Raw genomic sequence first — 26282 nt, forward strand, 5'->3', positions numbered from 1 at the left:
ACACGTGCAGCCTTCCATTTTGAATATTTTAATTAGAAAGGTACAAAACATCATGGTTCTTTATACAAGTTCTGCCTGAAAATAATTTAACAAAATGCAAAGCGGTGTTAATTCATGTCTTTAGCTATCTTCCCGTTTCTCCTTACCTTTTTGTGATTCAAACCAGAAACCATTTTTCATTTAAATCCCAAGAAAAAATGTGTAGGTATATAAACAGCCCTAGATAGTAAAAGACAAGGCAGAGGGGCCAGTGTTAAGCTAGTTTTGTGCTTGAATACTTCAAAGCGGCTGTTTCCAAAACTCTTATCTTGGTCAGCCTGAAAGAAAAGGTGCTTTGGAAATGAGAACTGAATCTCCAAGGTAAACTGAGGCATACACGTGTAGAGGAGTGTGTGGGTGGGTGGGCCTGAAGCATGGTTCAGAGCAGGCGTGTCTCCAGTGCCAGTGACATCTTGGGATCATAAAGCAGATCCATCTGTCCTTTGAGGACAGCTCATTTCCTCAGGCCAGGAACGGCGAACTAGCCTTCCGTGTGCAACAGAGGCCCATTTCAGCAGTCCCATCCTGATGACACTCACTTAGGCAGGAGGTTGATCCTGTCGGACCGCTTGTCATTCTGCTAACAACCAGGCCGGATTAGGCTGTCCTGGGCGGGCAAGCATCCTCTTTACCCTCTCAGTGCACCTTGTTCGTTCTCCCCAAAGCTGCTCACTCTGACGGGCACCCTGTCCCTTCATCACGGGAAATACAAGTAGCTGGGTCTCCTGCTAGCCCTCCAAACAAACTCTGTGGTTGTTGGCAGTGGGAGCCAATACCAACAACAGGTCCTCTGTCACCCGCGTCCTTTCCAAGAAGTGGGGGAGGGCTGTCAAGGAGGAGGAGTGGCAAGTGTCCAGGCTGTTGGGTAAGGGCCAGAGAGAAAGAAACTGTTGTTACAATCCTTACTTCCCCCACTGTTGCGGAGGGGACTGTGAACGAAAGAGCACTCTGGCTTCAGCCTGCTGTTCCAGGGGCACAGACAGGGCAAAAGGCAGGGCACAAAGCCAGCCACAGCAGGGCAGGGATAAAGGGCTGCTCAGCCCAGCTGATGACAGACCACTGTCTGTTAGCCTGAGGGCAGGTGGATGGTCCCGGTGTCCTGGAGTCGCCCACCGGACACGTGTGCGTGCATGTGCTCTCCAGCGCTCCCTTTCTCTCGCTCCCATTCTCCCCCTCAAGGACCTCTCAGTTCTGGAAACCAAAGTTCTGAATGGGAAATTTAGATGCTCAGGAGTGGAAAGTGCTACTGATTTGCATATCTCTCACAAGAGAGGCCTGAAAAGAGTAAAAAGTGGTTTACAATAGTGGGAAGAAATGCATAGCATGTTTCTCAGTTCAAGAGAGGAAAAGTCTTTGCTTGACCAGAGATGGGACTCTTTCCAAGAGTTCTGAACTGACTGCAGTTTTCTCCTGAAATTCAAGTCTAAGGCAAAAAAAAAAAAAAAAAAAAAAAAAAGCAAATTATAGCCTTCAGGAACCTCTGGATGTTTCCACAAACTAGTCCCTGAAGATTGTGGAGGTGCTTAGAAGACATGGAATTTGCGTAGAGAAAACTTACAACGGATTGTCCTTTGTCTCTGATAGGAAAAGGACACACACGGGCACGTGTCCATGAGGAGCTCTTTGCAAAAATTTCTTAAGATGGCCGTTCCCAGAAGACAAGGCTGAGGTAGCCAGGGTCCTGCTTAGTTCTCAGAAATGGTCTTCTTATGATAAGTGCTCCTTATACAGTTCTCCCTGGGGCATTATGGTGACAGGGATCGTGGTCACCACCTGATTCTGAAACACAAATCTTTTGATTCTTTCAAACACCCAGAGGAAGATAAGCAGGATACTGACATACTGGATCCAGGCAAACTTTATCATTTCCCAGAATCCTGGTAGATAAGTACAGCCAGTTAAGGAGTCACAGATGATATTTTCTAAGTGGAAGTTAAGCCAAAGGTTTAGTTTAGACAGGAAATGGCAAAAATGTTTCAAATGCCCTTATGATAAAAGGGACGATAGAAGATTATTAATACATACATATGGATGATTCTGGTCTGAAGAATCGTCCAGAGATATGAAGAGGAAATGAGGTTGTTTTTTTTGTTTGTTTGTTTTTTGTCCCTGCACGAACAGCAGACGGAGTCATTTAAGCAATTTCCAATCTGAGGCTTCCCATATCTGTCCCTTCTTGGGACAAGGGAGGCACTTTCCTGTTTTTGAAACTGAGCTACTATGGCTCTTTAACAGAAAGGATATGAAATGACTTCCACTGGGTACCGGATGATGGCGTTAATCACAAATGGAGCCTCGGCGGCCCTTCCCACCAGCCAGATGGGGTTGGAGTCCATCAGGACGGTGGTTACTGCAACACAAGCAGGAGTTAAATCAATCCATGAATGCTCTCTCAATAAAATAATGAGGACTATCAAAGTACTCTTTGACCCCTCATGCAAATTCTGCATGTCAGAACTTTTCCCAAAAAAATGACTCAGAAGGAAAGAGAATTGACTGTGCAAAGCTGCTCACAAATTATTTGTTGAAACACTTGTCAAAATATTTATGTTACAAACTTGGAACCGTCTGTGTGTTCTTCCACTGTTGAATGGCTAAGCAAAGGAATATTATGCTACCACTAAAAATATAACCAATTAAAACTTTGTAGTAGCGCGGGGAAATATTTACATTACGAAGTACAAAAAAAAAAGTTGGATCCTAAAATGTTTTATAAACTATGATAAGAGCTGTATAAAAAAAATCTGCATATGGACAAAGGCTGGGAGGAATAAAGAAAGAAAAGTTGTAGATGAGGGTTTTTGTTTTAACATTCCTCTGGATTGGGAATCATGCCACCAGTGTATTACAAAAATTCAGGAAGAAGTACTGGCATTGCGGTCCTCACAACTTGATAAATGTGTGTGGGTAGTATCTACGATGTCCGGCTGCCACGTAATGCTTCAGATGCCTTTAGAGGAAACCTCAGACGGCCAACCAGACCAGTGTGCTGAGTCAAGCACACACACTGGCCCGAGAGCCTTTCCTCTGTGAGGGATGGACACGCTCAGCGTTCCAGCCAGAACACTGGGCCCTCTGCTCTACTTCAGCTGGTTATTTGGGGGTAAGTCAGTCACATTCCCTACTTCTAGCTGAAAGCCAGGGTTAGCAATTTGTCTTTGGTTCCTTTTACAGGTGTGGTGGGGGAGCAACTCAATTAGGCGTTTACAGAAAAAAAAAGAAATCCATCAAGCTAGTGATCAATAAACATGGGACATAAATGAGCACTCACCTGCTGGACGTTAAGAGTAGCGGTGGCAGGGGCGGGGGGCGGGGTCTTTAGATCAGGAGGAAAAGGACAGACCCTGGGTAGCCTGTTCCCCTCCCATCACTGAGTAGTCACTGGCTTGGACATTTCTATCATGACAAGAGCTCCAGTTGTGGTTTTGTCCAATGTTCCCACTGACCTGGAAGGTCCTGGAGAAGCAGCTGAGTGCATTGTACCCATGACTCACCATTCCTGTCCCGGTAAGCGGCAACAATGTGGGTGAGGTCATAGTCACGGGCAAAAGGGCTGGTCCCGTTGATTACAGACACCTGGGATGTGGCAGGAGGGTGTGGAGTGAGCCCCCAGCCACTTTTCCACTCATCCTTCTCTCCTCCCACCCACCCACAGCTGAGACTGGCCTCTCGTGCATGGTGGCCTACTCAGGCATCAGTAACTCTTTCTTCAAGGATGGATGACCTCCCGTGCAACAATTTTTTCTAATGTTTATTTATTTTTGAGAGAGAGAGAGAGAGAGTGGGAGGGGCAGAGAGAGGGAGACACAGAATCTGAAGCAGGCTCCAGGCTCTGAGCTGTTAGGACAGAACCCGATGCGGGGCTCGAACTCATAAACTGCGAGATCATGACCTGAGCTGAAGTCGGCCGCTTAACCGACTGAGCCACCCCAATAATTTAAATCATCTATGTTCAGTCTTCCCTTTTGCAGGGATAGAAACAGGGGTCAATATCCACCTTTCACAGGTTTTACAGCTAGTTATAAAATACCCCTCTCTATTCCAAGGGGAGCAGTAATTCCTTACATTTTTTAAGGAGACCATATTTTCAACCCCTTTGTCTTTTTCTTGCTCTTCCTTGAATGCTCTGTAATTTATCTCTTTTAAGTGTAGAAATGGAAATAGGATAAAGTACAAATAATAAGCATCTAATCCTTTGAAGAAGGAAACGATCTCCTGCCTTCTAATATCACATTCCTGTTGACATATGCTACTATATAAACCTTCATATAAAATGTTTATATCTTGGGGTGCCTGGGTGGCTCTGTCAGTTAAGTGTCAGACTCAGCTGCAGTCTTCAGCACCGTGTTGGGCTCTGTGCTGAGCCGACGTTGCTGAGTGTGCTTGGGATTCTCTCCCTCTCTCTCTCTGCCCCTCCCCTGCTCGTGCATGCCTGCTCTCTCTCTCTCTCTCAAAATAAGCAAGCTTAAAAAAAAAGGTTTATATCTTATCGTCCCCCTCCTTTTCTTTTTTTTAACTTATATTATGGCTAAAGTGACCATAAATACATTTATCTGGAACAGTCCTGGTTTATGCCTGTAATAACTGATAACACTGAATTTCATTTTCAAAAGTAGAGCAGCCCAACTTATGTGGCCCCCCATGTGGTAAAAGAAAGGTTAGTCATGAGCGATCATATGCATGAGTTCCAGCCCCGGAGAGACAGTTCATGGTTCTGTTATTTACAAGCAGCAGGACTTGGGGAAAATTCATTAGTCTCTATCCGCCCCAGTTTCCTCATGTGTGAAGGAGAGTTCAGTCTTTGAACAAATCTGTCTGAGTGCTTTCAGTGTGCCGGGCCCTGTTTTAGGTACTGGAGTGACAGTATAGAAGATGTCAGTGCTTTTGCCACTGGGGAAAAACAGCTAGCAAAGAACTGAAAACAGATCTTTGATATTTCCAGTGGAAGTACAGAAAAGAAATCTGGGTGTGGAGTGATGGGCAGGGAGGAGAATGCTCTTTAGAAAGGAGTGTCAGGGAAGGACTGTGCTCAGGGATATTCCAGCAGGGACCCGAATGCAGTAGCAGAGCAGGCTGTGTGGACACTTGGCAGAGGGAAAGGCCAAGTGCATAACCTGGGGGGGTGGGGGGGGGCAGGAACTTCCTTTTGCAGGCTTGAGGAACAGCAAGAGGGCCCGTGTGGCTAGAAAGCAGCCAGGGGGACCGTGATGGGACAAGAGGCTGGGGAGGTGGGAAATGACAGGAGCAGGCGTCTCACGAGGCTGCTGTCATGATTCAATGAGATGATACATTTAAACCTCTTAACGCAGGGCTGGCATATGTTATGTGCTTAATAAACGGTGGTTAGTACGATTCCCCCAGTGTTTTACACGAACTGCAAAACACCGCTTGGATTATGCCGTGTGTGTGCACACGGGCACCCAAAAACAACACGCAGTTTAGTTCTTAAAGACAGATTCCCCCCCTCTTTTTAGATACAAATACAGGTGTATCTGTCTCTATGTTTGGAAATAATTCATGGCAAGAATTCCTCAGAAATCCTCTTCTGTGCCACCCACAGAAAAATGCTATTTCCAACTTTCATGTCCTCCCTCTTCAAAGAACTTGGGAAATGGTAACAGAGAGAAACAAAAGAGGTGGACAGTAAAAAGCACCCTTACGTTGTACCGAACGTCGAGGCCACCGCAGCTCAGGGGATGCTTCTGCTGCAGCCTCAGGTCTCCGTTCACATACAGCTGCGACCCTGGCACAGCAAAGGAGGACTGGAGAAACGCCATGCTCTGCATCACGAATGTCGACATCCTCTGAAATCATCACAAGGAGAGACGATAGCCATTTCAGTCGCATTGGAAGGCTCTGTGTTCCCAGCATCCCTGTCTGTGGTTGCTGCCTACTAGTCCCTTAAACACCAGGGTTAGCCATGCAGGAAGCACCCCGCCCAGAAAACCCCCTGAGCATCTTAGCAGCTCACCTACATTAATAGGAGCCCGATGAGAAGCATTCAATTTCCCTCAATTAAACCCCAAACTACACCTCATAATAGAGCCTTGTGCAGCGTGAGTTTTCCTAGAGATCAGGGAGAGGGCTCCGTTCTATTAAAAGACAAAAGGGAGGGGACGGGCTGCCGCAAGGAATGGACTCACGTGCAATCGGTAGGAGAAAGTCAAGATGAGCTGCACACCAAGAACATGTTCTGTGGACTGCAGAGGAAGCTCCAGTTTAAAATGTAACATGTCCATTTTCCCATCCTGGTTCTTGTCTTCTTCTCGAGTCTAGGAAACCCAAAGAGGGCCAGTGACCCTGGTCCTTAATGAGTCTGGGAAGAAGCCACTGTTGTACACGTGACCCATTCCTTTGCTATTCACAGGATTTATCACCCCCACCAAAGGAAACAAAGGAATAAATGGGTATAAATGGATCAATATCAGGGAAAGAGACGCCATGTACGTGGCCCCTGACTTTCATACTAGTGCTTCTCAAACTGAAGAGGAGCTTGAAGCGGCAAGATCAACAGCACCGGGATGGCATTTTTCTTTTTTCGTTGACTCCTTTGATCTTTTTGGTTTGTTGTGCTGCTGGTGTGTTCTTTTTTCTTTGGAAACACATCTTGAGTTTACATGGAATATTTAAATAGCACATTAGAATTGCCTTCTGCTTCTCTAGAAGTCAGCTTTTTATTTTTATTTAAAAAAATTTTTTTTAATGTTTATTTATTTTTGAGACAGAGAGAGACAGAGCATGAGCAGGGAAGGGGCAGAGAGAGAGGGAGACACAGAATGTGAAGCAGGCTCCAGGCTCCGAGCTGTCAGCACAGAGCCCGACGCGAGGTTCGAACTCACAAACTATGAGATCATGACCTGAGCCAAAGTCGGGCGCTTAACCGACTGAGCCACCCAGGCGCCCCTAGAAGTCAGCTTTCTAAAATAGAAAAAAGGGGAGCTGGGTGGCTCAGTCGGTTGAGCATCCGACTTTGGCTCAGGTCACGATCTCACAGTTTGTGAGTTCGAGCCTCGCATCAGGCTCTGTGCTGTCAGTGCGGAGCCTGCTTCCGATCCTCTGTCTCCCTCTCTCTCTGCCCCCTCCCCTGCTTGTACTCTTGCTCTCTCTCTCAAAAGTAAATAAACATTAAAAAAAATTGTTTTAAATAGAAAAGAAATGAATCTTCCTCATTACGCATTCCCCCAAACAGACTCAGAAGAAAACCACCGAGCTCTACCTATACTTTGTTTAACCACGAGCATCTTTGCTTTAGCCTATCGATACTGGACCTCGTTCTCATCATTGATGTCGGGGCTTGGAAGCTGAGTGCCTCTTTTAGTACCAATCAACACAATGAAAAAGGAAGCTATGTAAAATCAGTGAGGCATTAAAACTACACAGATGATTTACAAATTATGGACATGAAAGTAGGGAAAACAGAGACCTAAGGAAGGAAAAAGGCAAACGACGGCTCATAAAAAACACCAGAATCCGGCCTCACCTCCCGTAGTCCCACCCCATAGTGACCCTAAAATGAGTAACCGGGAAGATGGTCACTGAAATAAGATCACTGTGACACGATTCCTTGGCACAGCTCTGGATCCTGTTGCTACAAGTGACCCTTTTCCCCTGTAGGGCCTCAGAAAGATTCTACTATGGTATATCAACATTCTCATCTGCATGCTCTGTGAACAGATTCATTTTGCTTTCTGCCATTACTACCACGCAAGGAAGAGATTCTTTGTTCTTTTTCGGGCTACTACGGTTGTTTGAGATGAAGCCAGCTCAGTTTTCAGGACCTTTCAATCATGTCTTTCCTTCTAGACAATAATGTCCTTATCCTAGGCCTTGTGACAGAGAAGCCTACCCTCTCTCTCTTCTGTCGGATTCTGTTTTCCCTGTCCTGTTCCATCAGCTTCACAGGTGTAGGGGAGAGATATCTGTTACAAGGCTGGCGATCAAGTCGCTGAGGCAATGAGGTATTAGCAATTTTGAGTAGGATGGGGAACAGGCTGCCTTGTCTTCCCGTGAATTTTCTTTGGTTGGGAAGACTGGCGAGACAAAGTCGCGTTAACTCTATGTAGCGGACCCCTGCCTTCTGGATCTTAGGATTGGAGAGGAAGACAAAGATCAAACGTCTCCACTTGCAGGACAGGAGAGTGGCTGGGATGAGTTGCTAGAAGAATCCAGACCCCAACACAGTGTGGGGGGGACAGAAATACATTTTTCATTTGATCTTTACAATAAAGACTGAGGGAAGCAGAGCGAGTATTATCCCCACTGTATGGACGAGAAAATTGAGGTTCAGGGAGATGGAGGGGTTTGTTATGTGTGGCTAGTAGTGGTAAAGACTGGATTTGAAACCTCATCTTTGACTTAGAATCTCGTCCTCTTTCTAGGACTAAAACGCCCAGACTTAAAAAACCAAACACTCAAGGGGAAAACGTTGGGTAGGACAAATCTTTTTGCAAAAAGCCAGCATCAAAGTTTGTAAGTCTGTGTTCTGTCTGTGCACACACTTCTGCTTCAAATTCACACAGGACAGGGATATGACACCGGGGAATAATTTAGTGTCTGCCTGTTAAATTCACACGTTACTTTGTCAAGTATTTTTTTAGGGGCCTACTAGGTGCCAGGCACTGTCGGGTGCTGGGAATATAATGGCAACCAAAACAGAACTCCTTACCCTAATGGCGCTTTTGTTCCCGGCCAGGGAGGCAGAAGATAAATCAATAAACAAATAAATGTGGTAAGTGCCACAAAGAGAGATAAAATAGGCTGAAATGAAAGAATGACAGGGTAGGATTTCACAGCCATTTTTTACAGGAAATTTTCAGGAATATCTGACTGTGGGAGGCTGGAATGAAGTGAGGTGATGAGGCACAGAAATATCTGGGGTAAGAGTGATCCCTGCTGACAAAGTTCACCCGCTCCGCGCTGTGCGCTGTGTGCAAAGTGGGTCAGTGCTTAAGGGAGCGACGAGGCCAGTGCCGCCGAGTGGGTGAGGAGGGAGGCGGAGGCTGAGGCCAAGGCAGCAGGGGGCTGAACGAATGATGTATGCACTGCATCTCCCACAAGTGCCTGCCGCCAGGTCCGGCTGTCACCCCCGCAGGGTGGGCAGGGTGGGCTGTATTTTTGTGCCAGCACTTGGACCACTGATGACATCCACCATTTCATTCCGCTGAGTTCAAATCAAGCTTAACACATGTGCAACAGGTCTAAAGGCAGGCATTCAGAGAGCTAATACTTCTTTAACACAAGTTCAAGGTTAGTATCTAAAACCCAATTGGTGTGTTTGGCTGAGAGAATTCATAAATTACACCAGTACCTTATTTTTACAAGGCATATGTGCAATTTGAAGCAATTTGTATATCCATTGATTGTCCCATCTGATTCCTCTGCATACCTCAGCTATAGTAAAAATTAGCAATAATTAAAAAGAGCTCTTTACAGTATTACATTGAGGCTAAGAAAGGGTATGGGACCCAGTGACAGAACTGGGGCTAGGACTTAGATTTACAGGCTCTATTTAGTGCTCCTTCTACAATAGCCCACAAGAACCTTAATTTCAGGGGCACCTGGGTGGCTCGGTCCGTTAAGCGTCTGACTTCGACTCAGGTCATGATCTCACAGTTTGTGGGTTTGAGCCCCACATCAGGCTTTGCACTGATGGTGTGGAGCCTGCTTTGGATTCTGTGACTCCCTCTTTCTCTGCCCCTCCCCCACTCTCTTTCTCTCTGTCTCTCAAAAAAATAAACATTATAAACTTTTTTAAAAAAAAGAACCCTAATTTTATTTATTTATTTATTTATTTATTTTTAATTTTTTTCCAATGTTTATTTATTTTTGGGACAGAGAGAGACAGAGCATGAACGGGGGAGGGGCAGAGAGAGAGGGAGACACAGAATCGGAAACAGGCTCCAGGCTCTGAGCCATCAGCCCAGAGCCTGACGCGGGGCTCGAACTCACGGACCGCGAGATCGTGACCTGGCTAAAGTTGGACGCTTAACCGACTGCGCCACCCAGGCGCCCCAAAGAACCCTAATTTTAAAGACTTCTGGTGGTTAAAGCAGGATAATCCTTTAGGATATATGTGAAATCAGTACAAATATACTAGGTGAGATAAATGCAGGCATTGGTAGGTTTAGTCAATTCTCATCAGTGTGCCTAGATCCATCTGGGGCCAATCAGGAAGACAGAAACAAAAGTAAACAATAACTTTAACAGAGGGAGTGTAGTACAGGGAATAATTAGTAACAAAGGTATTAGAGGATCAGAAAGGCGGGCGGGGGGGGGGGAGTACCAAGTTAGGGTGATGGCAGGAAGCAGCACCACACCTAGGTCTGCAGAAGGAAGGGAAGAGGCTGGCATTACCTCAAGGAGCTGGGACCCAGACCTCAGGAGCCTGGAAGAAAGAACCCACCAGAGGGAATCAATAAGGCTGGAGACTTCTTCCTTCGGTTTGCTTAACCCGGGCAATGGTTCTTCCCTCTGGTTGCAGTTTCAAGTTTTCTCCCACTCCCAGAAGTAAGCTCATCATGCCTCCTACAGGCCGAGCTTCACAGAGAGCCAGTGGGCAAAGGAGGATGTGGTTTTCAGCAACTCAGAGAGCAGGACAAGGCAGGGTGGAGGAGGATGGGTGTGGAGCGGAACAAGACCCACTGACATGCACACCACCTGACTGTGAGAGTTGCTGTAAATTTAATCACCGCCATTACTTCCGGAGGGCTCCAACTTGTAACATTTTCCCCATCGGAGATTCTATAGTATTGATGGCTTGTTGGAATTTTGTTAGGCCCCTGTTTGCTTTCATGCCTTTTAATTCTTTCATATCATATTCTTTCATCAAAGGTTAATTTATTAATTTTTTTCAAAGGATTTTATGTTTAAGTAATCTCTATACCCAATGTGGGCTCAAACTCATGATCAAGAGTTGCATGGAGTACCAACTGAGTGAGCCAGGCGCCCCAAGTTTAGTTTCTTAGTGTATACCACTGTCCATCGTGCTGTATTACTTGTCATCATTAGGTGTTTCATTTTTTTCTTTTAATGTTGAAAATATTCTTTGGCACAGTCTTTCGGTCTCCAGCAAAGTAGGGACCAATAGACTCATTTATGGCCCCTAGACTCATCAAATCCTTGCTACCTGCATTTCAATGAACCTAAGATACCAACAATTATAAAATGCACCATTACTTTATATCCTAGCACCTATTATATGGGCACTTGGATGGCTTGGTCAGTTGAGTGTCTGACTCTTGATTTCCGCTCAGGTCATGATCCCAGGATCGTGGAATTGAGGCCGACGTCAGGCTCGGTGCTGAGTGTGAAGTCTGCTTAAGATTCTCTCTCTCTCTGCCCCTCTTCCCTGCTCACCCACTCTCTCTCAAATAAAACAATATATATGTATATACTTATTTATATATATGTACATACATATATATGTATATACTATACATGTATATACATATACATATATATACATAATAAATTGATCTAGGGATTCCTAAAACTTCTTTACATTTTGATACTCTTGCATCACTTTGTGACTCAATGTTAGCCATGCTTTTCTATGTAATTTTGTCTTTTGGTAAAATATTTTTAAAAAATTTTTTAACGTTTATTCATTTTTGAGAGACAGAGAGAGAGACAGAGTGTGAGTGGGGAGGGGAGAGAAGAGAGGGAGACACAGAATCCGAAGCAGGCTTCAGACTCTGAGATGTCAGCACAGAGCCTGATGCGGGGTTCCAACTCACCGACCGCAAGATCATGACCTGAGCCAAAGTCAGACGCTTAACTGACTGAGCCATCCAGGTGCCCCAATAAAATTTTTTTTCTGATAAAATATTTTTAAAAAAAACTTTTTTTTCAACGTTTATTTATTTTTGGGACAGAGAGAGACAGAGCATGAACGGGGGAGGGGCAGAGAGAGAGGGAGACACAGAATCGGAAACAGGCTCCAGGCTCTGAGCCATCAGCCCAGAGCCTGACGCGGGGCTCGAACTCACGGACCGCAAGATCGTGACCTGGCTGAAGTCGGACGCTTAACCGACTGCGCCACCCAGGCGCCCCTAAAATATTTTTAAAAAATTAACTAAAATCCATTGGTCTGGGCTCTTAAGCAGGCTTTAAAATTATGGGGCGCTTTGGTGGTTCAGTTAGTTGAACATCCAACTCTTGGTTTCAGCTCAGGTCATGATCCCAGCCCCGCGTTGGGCTCTATGCTCAGCATGAAGCCTGCTTAAAATTAGCCTCTCTCTCTCCCTCTGCCCCTCTTCCCACCTTACATGCGTGCTCTCTCTCTCTCTCTCTCCCTCAAATACAAATTTTAAAAGTTATGTAGAGCTAGCCTATTTTTAAGTGCCTCTTGAACCTTCCAAATGGCCAACATTTGGTTCTCAGGGTTAAGATAATGTTTAATTATTGTTGCTGGGGTTTTCTTTCAAGATGCCGTTGTCCCTTCTGGAAGTTTTGACCCTGGCACATCTGATGTTTGCACATGGGTAGGCAATGAGGACTATGCCAAGCCTGTCTCCCGGCAGCAGCTATTGTAAGATACCTTAGAGAGGACAGATTTTGATTTGAGAGATGTGAAAACAAAATGGGTATCTCAAATGCATGATGCTCTCCACTCACCTTCCTGAATCCCTTTATAGCCTTCAGCCCCCATATTCTATGGGTCCACACATGCCTTAAAGAGCTAAGTCACCTTCACCTTATTGAAGAGAGAGGTCACCCTGTGCTTTTTTTTTTTTCCTTCTGTCATTAGCAACAATAGCAACAACCAGAAACTCAGACTTTGAAAGCATAGGGACTTTAGAGACGCCGTGCAAGGTGATCTGACCAAAAGGAGAAGCAAGGCCGTTTCTGACTGCTGAGGCATTTTCCCAAATTAGCAACCACAAAGCCACTCCCCAGCATTTGGTCAAACCTTGACCTAAAACCACTGCTTCCCTGGTGTATTACCATAAGATCACCCACCTGCTTTAAAACAAAACTGAGACTTAGTTCACATATGATAAAATATACAATTCAGTAGATTTTAGGATATTCAAAAGTTGTGCAACGATGACCACTATCTAAGTTCCAATTTCAAAATATTTTCTTCATCCAGAAAAGGAACCCCAAGCACATGAGTCACTACCCATCTCTCCCCTTCCCCAATTCCCCAAGCCTGTGGAATCCTAATTTCTGTCTCTACAGATTTGTCTATTCTGAACATTTAATATAAATGGAATCATACGCTGTGCTGTTTTGTGGTTGGATTCTTTCACTTAGCATGTTTTGAAGGTTCATCCACACTGAACCTTCCTTTCTGTGGTTGAATAATGTTCCATTGTATGGCTATAACACATTTCGTTTATCCATTCATTTGTTGATGGACATTTGGGTTGGGTTTTTTGCTATTAGAAATAAAGCCTCTATGAACATTTGTGCATGAGGTTTTGTTTAGCTATAGGTCTTCAATTCTCTTGGGTACACATATACCTAGGCATGGAGGTGCTAGAAAATACGGTAATTCTAGTTTAACTTTTTGAGGAACTGCAAACTATTTTCCAAAGCGGCTGTGTCACTTTATGTACTTAGCAGCTGTTATTGTTTTTGGTTTGTTTTTGCCTTACTTGGGCACTTTCTAAATTTTTTCCTTTAAAAATTGTTGTCGTTATAGTCTAAATATCTGGAATATGTATTACACTCTTATCATACAAAATTTAAAAGGTAAAAGGGTATACAGCAAAATAATATATAGTGAAAAAGTTTCTCTCCCATCCTAACCTTAGCTACTTAATTCCTTCCCCAGAGCAATCAATGTTGTGTCTTTTGAATCCTTCCAGAGAAAGAACATGCATGTGTGTATATGTGTATACAACCACACACACATATGTTGCTATTTTTTCTATTATTTTTATATGAATGGAAGCTTACAATATATAATTTTTGGTTTTTGTACTTACCAATTTCTTTTGGAGGCAATTCAATATACAGAGATCCACTTCATTAAAAAAATAGCTAGGGGTGCCTGGGTGGCTCAGTTCGTTGAGCGTCTGACTCTTGATGTCAACTCAGGTCATGATCTCAGTTTGTGGGCTCGAGCCCCGTGTCAAACCTGCTTTAGAGTGTAGCCTGCTTGGGATTCTTTCTTCCTCTTTCTCTGTCCCTCCCCAACTTGTGTGTGTGCATGCATGCACTCTCTCTCTCTCTCTAATAATAATAATAATAATAATAATAATAATAATAATAATAATAATAAAAAACAACTTAGGGGTGCCTGGGTGGCTCAGTTGGTTGAGCATTCGACTTTGGCTCAGGTCATGATCTCACGGTTTATGAGTTCGAGCCCTGCATTGGGCTCTGTGCTGACAGTTCAGAGCCTGGAGCTTGCTTCAGATTCTGTATCTTCCCCTGTCTCTGTCCCTCCCCCTGCTCATACTCTGTCTCTCTCTGTCTCTCTCTCTCAAAAATAAACAAATATTTAAAAAAAATTAAAGAAATAATAACTTAAAAAAATGGCTATGCCGGGCACCTGGGGTCAGTTAGTTAAGCCTAGGACTCTTGATTTTGGCTCAGGTCAAGATCTCATGATTCTTAAGATTGAGCCCAGGATGGAGCTTGCTTGGGATTCTCTCTCTGCCCTTCTCCCACTTGCACAGGAACTCTCTCTCAAACTAAATAAACTAAAAAAAAAAAAAAAAAAAAAAAAAAAAAAAAAAATCTATGCAACATTCCACTGGGCAGATGTACCACAATTTCTTTGCTGAGTCTTCTATTACTACATGGGTTGTTTACCTAATTACAAACAATGCTGCAATAAGCAACTTTTTACATAACTCGTTTCACATGTGTGCACAAACCTAGGGTACCTGGCTGGAAATGGAAGCAGGCTTGAAGCAGGCCTGAAGCAGGCCTGTACATCTGTAGTTTTGATAAATAAGGACATGTATTCCTTCAAAGAGGTTGTTCCAATCTACACTCCCATCAGTGGCACACGAATGTGCTCACACACTTCCCTACGTCTTGACCACGGTGTTGTCACACTTCAATTTTTGCCTATTTGATAGATTAAAAAATGGCATCTCAATATATTCTTTGCGTTTCTCTAATCGTGCGTGTGATTTCATATATTTAAGAGTCAAATGTGTTTCCTTTTCTCTGAACTGTTTACATTCTTTGTTTTTCTAGTGGGTGCTTGGTCTTTTAATTATAGATCTGTAGGCACTGTATGTTAGGGAAAGGAGCTTTTTACAAGTGATACAAATAATAAAACTTTTTCCTAGTTGTCATTTGTGTTTTGACTGTGCTTATGGTTTTACCATGCCAATAGTTTTAAAAAATTATTTTTATTTTTATAGAGTTGAATTTACCCAAAAGTTTCTTTTATGGCTTCTAGATTTAATGTCACACTTCAAATAACCTTTCCTATTCCAAGATATAAAAGCTTTCGCCCACCATTTGTTTCATTACTTTTATTATTTCATTAAAATTTTTTTTCATGTTTATTTTTGACAGAGAAAGACAGAATATGAGTGGAGGAGGGGCCAAGGGAGGGGAGACACCGACTCTGAAGCAGGCTCCAGGTTCTGAGCTGTCAGCACAGAGCCTGACGCGGGGCTCCAACTCACGAACCGTGAGATCATGACCTGAGCCGAAGGTGGAGGCTTAACCGCCTGAGCCACCCAGGTGCCCCTTATTTCACATTTTAAATTGAATTTTTATCTGTCTGGACTTTAATTCTGGTGTAGAGTCTGAGCCCTGGCTCCATTTTAACTTTTTCCATATGGCTTCCCAGTTGTCCCTACACCATTTTATTATGTAAGTCAGCTTTCGTCACTGATTTAAAATGCCACCTTTATGATATATGAGTCCTTTTCTATACTTTTTATACAAGTTCTTCAAACCACACTGCTTTACTTATTATGGCCTTAACGTATAGTTTATTATCTGATAGAGCTATTCTCCTTGTATTACCCTTCTCTTTGTCCTAGAGTTTCTGTCTATCCCTCCAAACTGTTAAGTTTTCATTGAAAATGCATTGAAAGTATAGATTAACCAAGGGAGAAGAGGTATCTTTATGATGTTGAATTTTCCTATCCAAGAGTATGACAGAAATCACCATTCTTTTGATCTCTTTTGTGTCATTCACCAGTCTTTTTATTTACATAGACCTTGTACATTTCTTGTTAAGCTTATTCCTAATGAGTTTATTTGTTGAGTTGCTGTTGAGATCTGTACTTGCACTATATCTTCTAGCTCATTGATTTGTATCTTATGATTGGAAATTATTCTCAAACCAAGGGCTCAGCTAGAATGAAGCAAATCATTTACTGAGAAAGAACACAGATGACATACTCATAGATTACTTATAGACACTGGCCTGGAATGGAGGGGAAAGAAAGACTAGGAAAAAGGAGCTTTGGCTTTGTGTTACATAGTGTAAAATTACCTGGTATTAAAAAGGATTAATAGTTCTGGGCACCATAAAAATAAGAGATTGTCTTGGTTTTGTGGATGAAAAATTGGCGAAGCAGGGGGAACATGAGCAGTGCTCTTGAGGGAGTAGTTTCCGGTTACAGAGATAAGAGCCTCGCTAACTAGCAGTCAGTTGGGGAAGCCAGTCAGTTAGTGGATGAACAAATGAATAAAACCTAATGTTGTATCCTCGTTTTCATGATTATTTTTAAGTTTTCCTAATTAATTCTTAGACTCAAGTAACCAGGGAGTATGAGAGAGAGGAATACACAAATGTGATGAAAAAAATCTTCTACCAAAACCTTAAAAGACAGGGAATACTAATCTAAAGTAAAACGAGCAAGTTAATTTTTTGTTTGGAATAAACAACGCTTTTGCTTCCACTTTTGGAAAGTAATCACATGCATGTGGAACACGAGAAATACAGTGGGTATACAGTGAAAAGTAAGCACATCTTGACACAGCCTCTCATCCATAGTCACCCTTCTCCACAGGCATTATCATCTCCAGTAAGAATAAAAATGGGCAACATGTAATGATTAGTGAGGAGTTACTGAAGGAGATTTATCTCCTACTCCAGTTCTATGTTTTAAAATCAATTTTTTAATCCCATCTGGTAATTTTTTTTATGTTTTTATTATTTATTTTTGAGAGAGGGAGAATGCAATTTGGAAACAGATATGGGGAAGGGACAGAGATAGAGGCAGACAGAGAATCCAAAGCGGGCTCCATGCTGAGAGCAGAGAGCCCGATGTGGGGCTCGAACCCACCAACTGTGAGATCATGACCTGAGCCGATGTCTGACGCCTAACCGACTGAGCCTCCCAGATGCCTCTAAAATTAATTTAAAATACCTGATCATTTAAAGAATCAAAGGTGTTCAACAATGTTTGTTACAAAACGCAGCAGACTTCCAGCCCCATGACAAATATTTTCATCTCATTTACTGATTATGTAGAAATGTATCTCCATGTCTTTAAATAACATTGGCACAGGCACTTCTGTATTTCTCAGTGTTGGGCATTCTCTATTGACTTGCCACAAGGAGAGATGAAAGGTTAGTTTTCTGCCCTCCACTCCTCAACTGAGTTTAACTCTCATTTTGGTTAGTCAATCTATATTCAGTGTTCCCATAATTATGACTAAGTAAATCCTTTACCTTTCTCCTTTTTCCTTACTTTTTATTTCACTGGATTTGGTAATTATTTCCTTGGTTAGTTTTATGTTTACTGATACAATTTCAACAAACAGCTTGTATTCCAATTCCTCACAATTTGATGTTTAAAGGTGCAAGATTTACTCAAAATCTTGTTCACTGCAGTATTCTAACAGTGAAAAAGTAAAAGCACATCAAACATTCACCAAGAGAGAATTGTTAAATCCATTACAGTTATTCCATATTGTGAAATACTATGCAGATTTTAAAAAGAATAAGGTTAATTAACAAGTATACATATGCCTAACATGTACCTTTAATTTTGTCATTATATATACTTGTAATTCTTTAATATTTTACAATGAGCATGCATGTTTACCGCCAGAAAAAAATATGAAAATTTAAAGTAATCAGAAAAAAACAATCTGAATTCATATTTTGTTTGTTGTTATTCATATGTCCAATCAGACTAAAAATTTTTTTGTGGATAAAGAGATTCAACTTTAGAAGAAGAAAAAATAGAATTTGTATACTTCTAAAGGAAAATGTTTTCAGAAAATGAGCAGAAAGGGGGTGAATGTAGAGGAAACACTCATCATGAACCAAATACTAAATTACAGACAGTAAAATGTTTCCTTTTCATCCTGGACAGCTGCAAAATGGAGCAGCATCCACCCTTACAAATCCAGGGAGGCGGGACTGGGCCCCGCACATTCTGGGGAGGTCGCTTGACCAATGAGCGCCTCGGCTTCAACGTGTCAGGTCTGCATTAAAAATGCATGCCCTTGCCGGTCTCTGGGGCGATGCACAAATGCAGCGACACAGTGGGGTAATTAATAAGAACACCTTTCGGCCTTTGTGATTCATAAAGGAATTTTCGCGACCACTCATCCATCAGGCCAGGCCCACAGAAATGACGGGGACGAGACACAGGCTATCCCCAGGCTTCGGGTCTCTGTGTAGGACACATGCTAACAGCAGTGGCTAACTTTCTTGGGGTTGCGGACTGCTTGAAGTCAAATGAGTCAACAGAGTCACTTCCCGGGAAATTAAACATATACACAGGCCAATGTGCCTGTGTACACAATTTTCGTGGGTTCACGACCCTTAAGACCCAAGCTGGGCTTCCCCAGGCCGGGCCCGCTCACCCTCCCCCCGCCACCCTCTCTCAGTCCCGGTGGGCCTCTAGGCCTGAGGGAGAACCACTTACCGAAACCAGCGGGACGCGCAGGTGATCCCCCTGCAGTCGGTTGAAGGCGGGGAACGTGCTCCAGGCCAGGAACCCACCGTGATCGGGTCCCAGCAGGGCCACGAGTAGCACCTGGTGCTGGAAGCGCACGGTCGGCTGCTCTTCGTAGCTGCTCCGCTTCAGCCAAAGCCCTGAGATAGAGAGGGCAATGGGGAGGTCACGAAGGCGGGCACCGGCACAGCGGGCCGCGGGGAACTGTGCGCTCAGAGGCCGCGGGCAAGCTCACCGTGGCTCCGGAAGGCCACCAGCAGCGGCGGGATGTACGTGAGCACGGCGGCCAGCAGCAGGAACAACGCGGCCTTGGAGCAGAGCCCCGCACGGTAACCGCGCTCCACCGGATGAGAGAAAAGCTCGTAGAGCGCCATGAACTCCGCGCGGAGTCCAGCCCCTTGTCCCGGAGCCCTCGCGGTTCCAGAGGAAGGACCAAGTTTGGCTTCTCCTGGTTGCCATAGCCTTGGTCTCCACGGCAACGGACGGCGCAGCGAAAGGAACCAATAGCAAGGACGCGGGGCCTTGGTAGGGGTGGGGCTAAGAGGGGGCGGTGCCCGCTGGTGGGCGTTAGACCTCCTTTCGGCCTTACGTCCCTTTTCCAAACGCTAAGTGGAAAAAGGGTATTTCCGAGCCCAGAATCGTCGCCATCCCGTGTTAATACTTGCGCAAAATAGGATTTTCTAAAAGTTGACTTGAAGTAACTACCTGTTTATGTGTCAACTGTTAATCCCTAATGTTGTGCATACTTAAGTCCGATCAGTCACAGCACACTATACATTACAGGAAAACACAAATGTGGCTGTAGTTCTGGCGGTGGCCCCGCTAAGATCAAAGCCAGGTCCCTTTGTCTCCAAAATTTGTTGCTTTCACTATACTCCATAACAGGACAGAGAAACGGGACACAAATCTCTGAGATCTTCGAGGGATAAAAGATAATTACTATATGGTTCTCGGCTATACTTCATTACCTTATACTGGGTACAAGCTTCGCCACCGGTTTTAAGGGAAGCTGGGGTCCTCCACAGAGATGACACTGGCTCATCACTTAATTGAATGCTTCCACCACTATCACCACCGCCCCCCCCCCACCCCCAGCCAGTATTTCCTGGCAGAAGGAGGCCCTGAAGGATCACATTGCAGTTCCAAAAGGTAGTGTGTTCAGAGAAAAATCCAGTAGTTGATGCCTCTATTTTGAAGGCAACCTAGAAATGTCTTTTAGATGAAGAGAATAGCTGAGATCGTAACAACACAGACACCTGAGAGGTCAAGACATGAACATTTGGGAAAACTATCCAGGGTCCTCCCCATAGTCTAAGATGACAATAACAGCCATAAGATTTTGACATATATGGTCTGGTACTACTCATCCTTGCTTTAAAACTTTTCTGAGCAATCCCTATCCAAATAACACCAGTATTCTTCACAGAACTAGAACAAACAATCCTAAAATTTGTATGGAGCCAGAAAAGACCTCAAACAGCCAAAGCAATCCTGAAAAAGAAAACCAAAGCTGGAGGCATCACAATTCCAGACTTCAAGCCATACTACAAAGCTGTAATCATCAAGACGGTATGGTACTGGCACAAGAACAGACACAATGGAACAGAATAGAGAACCCAGAAATGGACCCACAAACATATGGCCAGCTAATCTTTGACAAAGCAGGAAAGAATATCCAATGGAAAAAAGACAGTCTCTTCAGCAAATAGTGTTGGGAAAACTGGACTGCAACGTGCAGAAGAATGAACTTGGAGCAGTTTCTTACACCATACACAAAAATAAACTCAAAATGGATGAAAGACCTAAATGTAAGACAGGAAGCCATCAAAATCCTAGAGGAGAAAACAGGCAACAACTTCTTTGACTCCGGTTGCAGAAACTTCTTGACATGTTTCCAGAGGCAAGGAAAACAAAAGCAAAAATGAACTATTTGGACCTCATTAAGATAAAAAGCTTCTGCACAGAAAATGAAACAATCAGTAAAACTAAAAGGCAACCGACGGGATGGAGAAGATATTTGCAAATGACATATCAGATAGTATCCAAAATCTATAAAGAACTTAATCAAACTCAGCACCCAAAAACACAAATAATCCAGTGAAGAAATGGGCAAAAGACACGAATAGACACTTTTCCAAAGAAGACATCCAGACGGCCAACCAACACATGAAAAAATGCTCAACATCACTCATCATCAGGGAAATACAAATCAAAACCACAGTGAGATACCACCTCACCCCTGTCAGAATGGCTAACGTGAACAACTCAGGCAACCACAGATGTTGGCGAGGATGCAGAGAAAGAGGATCTCTTTTGCACTGCTGGTGGGAATGCAAGCTGGTGCAGCCACTCTTGAATGTATATATGTATACAACGGAATATTACTTGGTGATCCAAAAGAATGAAATCTTGCCATTTATAACAATGTGGATGGAACTAGAGTGTATTATTCCAAGCGAAATAAGTCAGTCAGAGAAAGATAAGTAGCATATGATTTCACTAATATGTGGAATTTAAGATACAAAACAAATGGGCATAAGGGAAGGGAAGCAAAAATAACATAAAAACAGAAAGGAAAACAAACCATAAGCGACTCTTAAATACAGAGAACAAACTGAGGGTTGCTGGTGGGGTGTTGGGTAGGAGGATAGGCTAAATGAGCAAGGGACATTAAGGAGGACACTTGTTGGGGTGAGCACTAGGCGTTACATGTAAGTGATGAATCACTAAATTCTATTCCTGAAATTATTATTATGCTATATGTTAACTAATTTGGATTTAAAATTAAAAAAAAAAACCTTTTCTGGGGTGGCAACACAGCTCTTAAATACAGCAATTGTACGGCTGAAATCTATATTATGATTCTGACATTATACTATATCTGTGATTTAAGTGAATGACTTTCATTTATTTAAATAACTATTAAAGCTATATGATTTCATTCGTGTGTGGAACTTAAAAAATGAAACAAAAGAACAAAGGGGGAAAAAAAGAGACAACCCAAAAAACAGACTTTTAACTATATGAACAAACAGGTGGTTACCAGAGGGGAGGTGGGTGGGGGGATGGGTGAGATGGGTGAAGTACACTTACCTTCATGAGCACTGAGTAATGTATAGAATTGTTGAATCACTATATTGCATACCTGAAACTAATATAACACTGTATGTTAACATCACTGAAATAAAAAAATAAAAAAATAAATAAATAAATAAATAAATAAATAAATAACCATTAAAATAAGACTCCAGAATAGATGGTTCTAGTTGCCTCCTGAGGGTGGCTCTACACTGAGGAAGAGGTGTTTGCCTTCAAAGTTCCTTCTTTCAACAGAAGGAAACACAAACTGTAGCTAGTGTCAGCTTAGTCACAGCTGAAACACAGGGAGGTGACTGCTGAGAATTTAGGTGTATGAAGTACCTCCCCTGGGATGCCATGAGCTTTGCAAAAGTATTTAATAATAATGGATACAAGGGGCGCCTGGGTGGCTCAGTCGGTTAAGTAACCGACTTCAGCTCAGGTCATGATCTCACGGCTTGTGAGTTCCAGTCCCATCTCAGGCTCTGTGGTGAGAGCTCAGAGCCTGGAGCCTGCTTTGGATTCTGTGTCTCCCTTGCTCTCTGCCCCTCCCCTGCTCATGCTCTATCTCTCTAAAAAATAAACAAACATTAAAAAATTAAAAAAAAATCATAATGGATACAAATATTTACTCTTTGATTCCATGATTTGAAGAAGCTAGTTTTTGTGGTTTAAGGAATGTGAGTTTTTAAAAATGCTCAAGGTCTGTGTATATTGTGCCATTTTCATATATTTGTAAGTGAGACCGGAGTTCTCAGTTTCCATTTCCCTAATTGTCTCATGTTTCATACACTTTACCTTAAGGACAAAGAGAGTTGTTCTCTTAAAACTACACATTTTGACCATGTTCTAATCTTTTCTAGAAGCTCTCATTCAGGGTTATCTTGAAAAAGTTTCAAATGCCTAAATGTTTGCTTCAAGGCTTTCCGACATTCCTTTCACCAGTATTTATCTATATTGCTTCCCAATTCCCTCTTCCAACCCAGCCTTTGTTTCTATCTATTAAGGGAAGTTTACTCTTTGGAAAATGTACCCTTCTCTCTGAAACATAAGATTCACATTCTCTGTGAAGTCTTTCTTGATAAACCTCACTCGGTTTTGTGTTGGCCTCCATGGCATTAGCCACCTCTCAACATTCATGTTCACATACCTCTCCAATATTTGCCATTTATTCTGCATGTTTTACATGTCTGTTAATATGTAATTGCACATTTTCCTTATCCTATTTTTTCTTTTGACTCACCTTTTCAAATTGTCACCCCCTCAATGAAGGCATTCAGTATTTTCAGAACATTCAGTAAGCTAAATATAATGGCCTGATAGGTAAAGAAGGTGATGTATATCATCAGGGCAGATCGAAGAAGCCAATTAGAATAGTGAACCGGAAAAGGACATTATCAAGAAAGTAGGTAAACTAGAAGAGAGAAAGTGCACATTAGTGAGACCATCAAGTTACATGCCTGTAAGTTGGTGAGTGATGGCATCTTTCCCTCAAGAAGTAAACACTAAGGTCTTCCAGGTGCAACATGGTATATGCAGGCCTTGGATTAGAACACAATGACCTGCTCTGTAAAAGGAAGCAGGGGGGGCGCCTGGGTGGCGCAGTCGGTTAAGCGTCCAACTTCAGCCAGGTCACAATCTCACGGTCCGTGAGTTCAAGCCCCGCGTCAGGCTCTGGGCTGATGGCTCAGAGCCTGGAGCCTGTTTCCAATTCTGTGTCTGCCCCTCCCCCGTTCATGCTCTGTCTCTCTCTGTCCCAAAAATAAATAAACGTTGAAAAAAAAAAAAAGGAAGCAGGGGTCTTCAGTCTAATTTCTTATTTTTTTTTTTAACGTTTTATTCACTTTTTGAGAGACAGAGACAGAGTGTGAGCAGGGCAGGGGGCAGAGAGAGAGGGAGACACAGAATCCGAAGCAGGCTCCAGGCTCTGAGCTGTTAGCACAGAGCCTGACGTGGGGCTCGAAATCACGGACTGTGAGATCATGACCTGAGCCAAAGTCAGATGCTCAACTGACTGAGCCACCCAGGCGCCCTTCAGTCTAATTTCTAACCCCTCCACTGATTCCCTCATTATCAGATGGTGAACATCCACCTTCATTCCTCAGTGTTTAATTCTGTTTGTAAAATAGGTATTTTCACTTTTTTTTCACTTACCCTCTAGCTGATCTCATCCAGTTCAATAACTTGAAATACTTTTCTCTTGAATTTGAGAGACTCATTGATCTATTTACCTACTCCACAACTGCACTTGGATGTGTCTCTTGGGCATCTCAAACTCATTACAGCCAAAACCAAGCCTTGATTCTCATGTCCCCCCCACCCCCACCCAAAGCTGGCTCCACCCTATTTCAATAAATGGCAATTCCATCCTTGCAAAGTGCTTGACTTTGGCTTTCCCTCACACTTCATATCCAATCTGTCATCAATTGTGTCAGCTGTACCTTCAAAATATATCTAGAATACAACTGCTTTCCACCACCTCCACAGACACCATCTTGGTTTAGGCCAACATCGTCTTCTACCTGGATTATCACCATAGCCTTATCTGTTCCCCTGGCTGCCATTCTCAACCTCTTACAGTCTACAAAGAAGCTAGCCTGATCACTTCAAAAGGAAAGCCATAACATGTCACACCTCTGCTAAAAAAAAACCTCCACTGACTTTTTTTTAAGTTAAAAAAATTTTTGTTTTTCATGTTCATTTGAGAGAGAGACAGAGAGAGAGCATGAGTGGGGGAGGGGCAGAGAGAGAGACACAGAATCCGAAGCAGGCGCCAGGCTCTGAGCTGTCAGCACAGAGCCCAACGCAGGGCTCAAACTCACGAACTGTGAGATAATGACAAGAGCCGACGTTAGACACTTAACCGACTCAGTCACCCAGGCACCCCCCTCCATTGGCTTCTCATTTCATTCTAAATAAGATCCAAAATTCTTCACGAGGAATTCAAAGCTCAACACAGTTTTGTTATAGATCTCTTTGATCTCATTTTCTAACACACTCCCCCTTGTTTAGTCAGCTCCAGCCACAAGGGCTTCCTTCCTGTTGCTAGAATATGCCAACCACTTCACCTATTTAGCATTCTATTCTACCATCACTCTTGTCAGCAACCCTGCTTTATTTTCTAAACAGCACGCACCATCACCTGACACATTTATTTTTTGTCTTGTCCCATGAGAATGCAAACTCCATGGGAGCAAGAAGTATTGTCTGTTCTGTTCACTGCTTTTCCCTAACACTTAGAACAGTGCTCCTGATTGCAACGGTAATAATTTCTAGGTATGAAATTCAAAGGATTTTTCACCTCATTAGAAGAAAACAAGCAAACAAAAATCTATTTTGGTTGCTCAGACATTCAATCTTAAAATAACCAAAATACTTCTAGAATGAAGCTAGATTCCACAGCACCCATCAGGAATTACAACTGCAGGAAATGCTGAATGACAATGTTCAAACATACAAGCCTTTCAGATGCATCAGAATCACAAGCACATGGCAAGGATCATGTGCCCAATTAAATGAATATTCTTATTAATATTCATCAGCTCATAAACAGATGTTGACCCTGAGCAGACTGTCCTGATGACTCTGCTAGCAAGAAAGGAATGACATCACTGGAGAACCTCCAGGCATATGCTCAGGCAGGTGACACACACACACACACACACACACACAGCCTAGGCTGTGATTGCTGAACTGCCATAGAAACCTGTCTTATGACCAACCCTCAGGGGAATTCTCCCAGCCTGACAATCACCTCTAACTCCTCTGCAGTTAACGTTCAGGGGTCTGTTTGTGATCAGTGCGATGTTACCTTCAAATGCATAATTGTGGTACCTTTTCTTAAATGTTTACTCATTTATTCATGAATAAAGGAAGGAAATGGAATTTCTTTAAATTCCATTTCTTGGTCCATGACAACCTAGTATGGCTGTCTCTAATATTGAACCCGCAGCTTGTCATCAGTACCTCTCCTCACCCAATCCCCTCAAACTAGTCACACTCCCTGTATGGAGCCCCCAACCTGTTACCAAACAATACTCCCAGACTGTCAATGCCCTAAACAGACTCCCCTCGCCGTCACCAACCACCAGAGACTCTTCTTCTGGCATTCACACCGCCAAAATCCCTCCCCTTGTCATCAATGAGACTTCCCTCATGAAAAGTCCTCTATAAGAGCCCTGTTCTATCGGCCAGACCCCCAAACTCCTCTTCCCGTTACGAACGGCCACCGAGACCCCACTCCTGTTACCAGCTCCCGACATCAATTCCTTCCCAGTCACCAAAACCCCTCAAACACGGTCCTGTAGCCACCGTCGTCATCCC

The 26282-nt window shown here is 43.3% G+C and overlaps 1 protein-coding gene across 4 annotated transcripts; it reads right to left on the reverse strand.

Annotated features, from left to right (window-relative positions):
* Positions 1–12: 12 nt before the first annotated feature.
* On the reverse strand, positions 13–24695 carry TMEM231 (transmembrane protein 231). 4 transcript variants are annotated; one of them, XM_045046911.1, is made up of 9 exons: positions 24114–24695; positions 23420–23500; positions 21975–22032; positions 18852–19021; positions 6183–6311; positions 5700–5843; positions 3534–3615; positions 2284–2389; positions 13–1927 (listed from the first exon to the last, which is right to left on the reverse strand). In XM_045046911.1, exons 2-9 carry the CDS (start codon positions 23441–23443, stop codon positions 1747–1749), a joined length of 894 nt encoding a protein of 297 aa, XP_044902846.1. In that variant the 5' UTR covers positions 23444–23500; positions 24114–24695; the 3' UTR covers positions 13–1746. The 4 variants fall into 4 exon arrangements, with proteins under 4 accessions (XP_044902846.1, XP_044902845.1, XP_044902844.1 ...); XM_045046910.1 differs by having other exon boundaries at positions 23420–23526; XM_045046909.1 differs by lacking the exon at positions 24114–24695 and having other exon boundaries at positions 23420–23639.
* Positions 24696–26282: the final 1587 nt, after the last annotated feature.

Source organism: Felis catus, chromosome E2, assembly GCF_018350175.1.
Source record: "Felis catus isolate Fca126 chromosome E2, F.catus_Fca126_mat1.0, whole genome shotgun sequence".
Lineage (NCBI taxonomy): Eukaryota > Metazoa > Chordata > Mammalia > Carnivora > Felidae > Felis > Felis catus.

Excerpts from the sequence above, each read along its gene's own strand:
- TMEM231 (XM_003998257.6), bottom strand. The coding sequence starts at position 19,255 with ATGGCGCTCTACGAGCTTTTCTCTCATCCGGTGGAGCGCGGTTACCGT. Across the intron at positions 5,844-6,182 it reads CTTTCTCCTACCGATTGCAC|AGGATGTCGACATTCGTGAT; the intron begins GTGAGTCCATTC and ends TGATGATTTCAG. Across the intron at positions 3,616-5,699 it reads GCCTCGACGTTCGGTACAAC|GTGTCTGTAATCAACGGGAC; the intron begins GTAAGGGTGCTT and ends GCCACATCCCAG.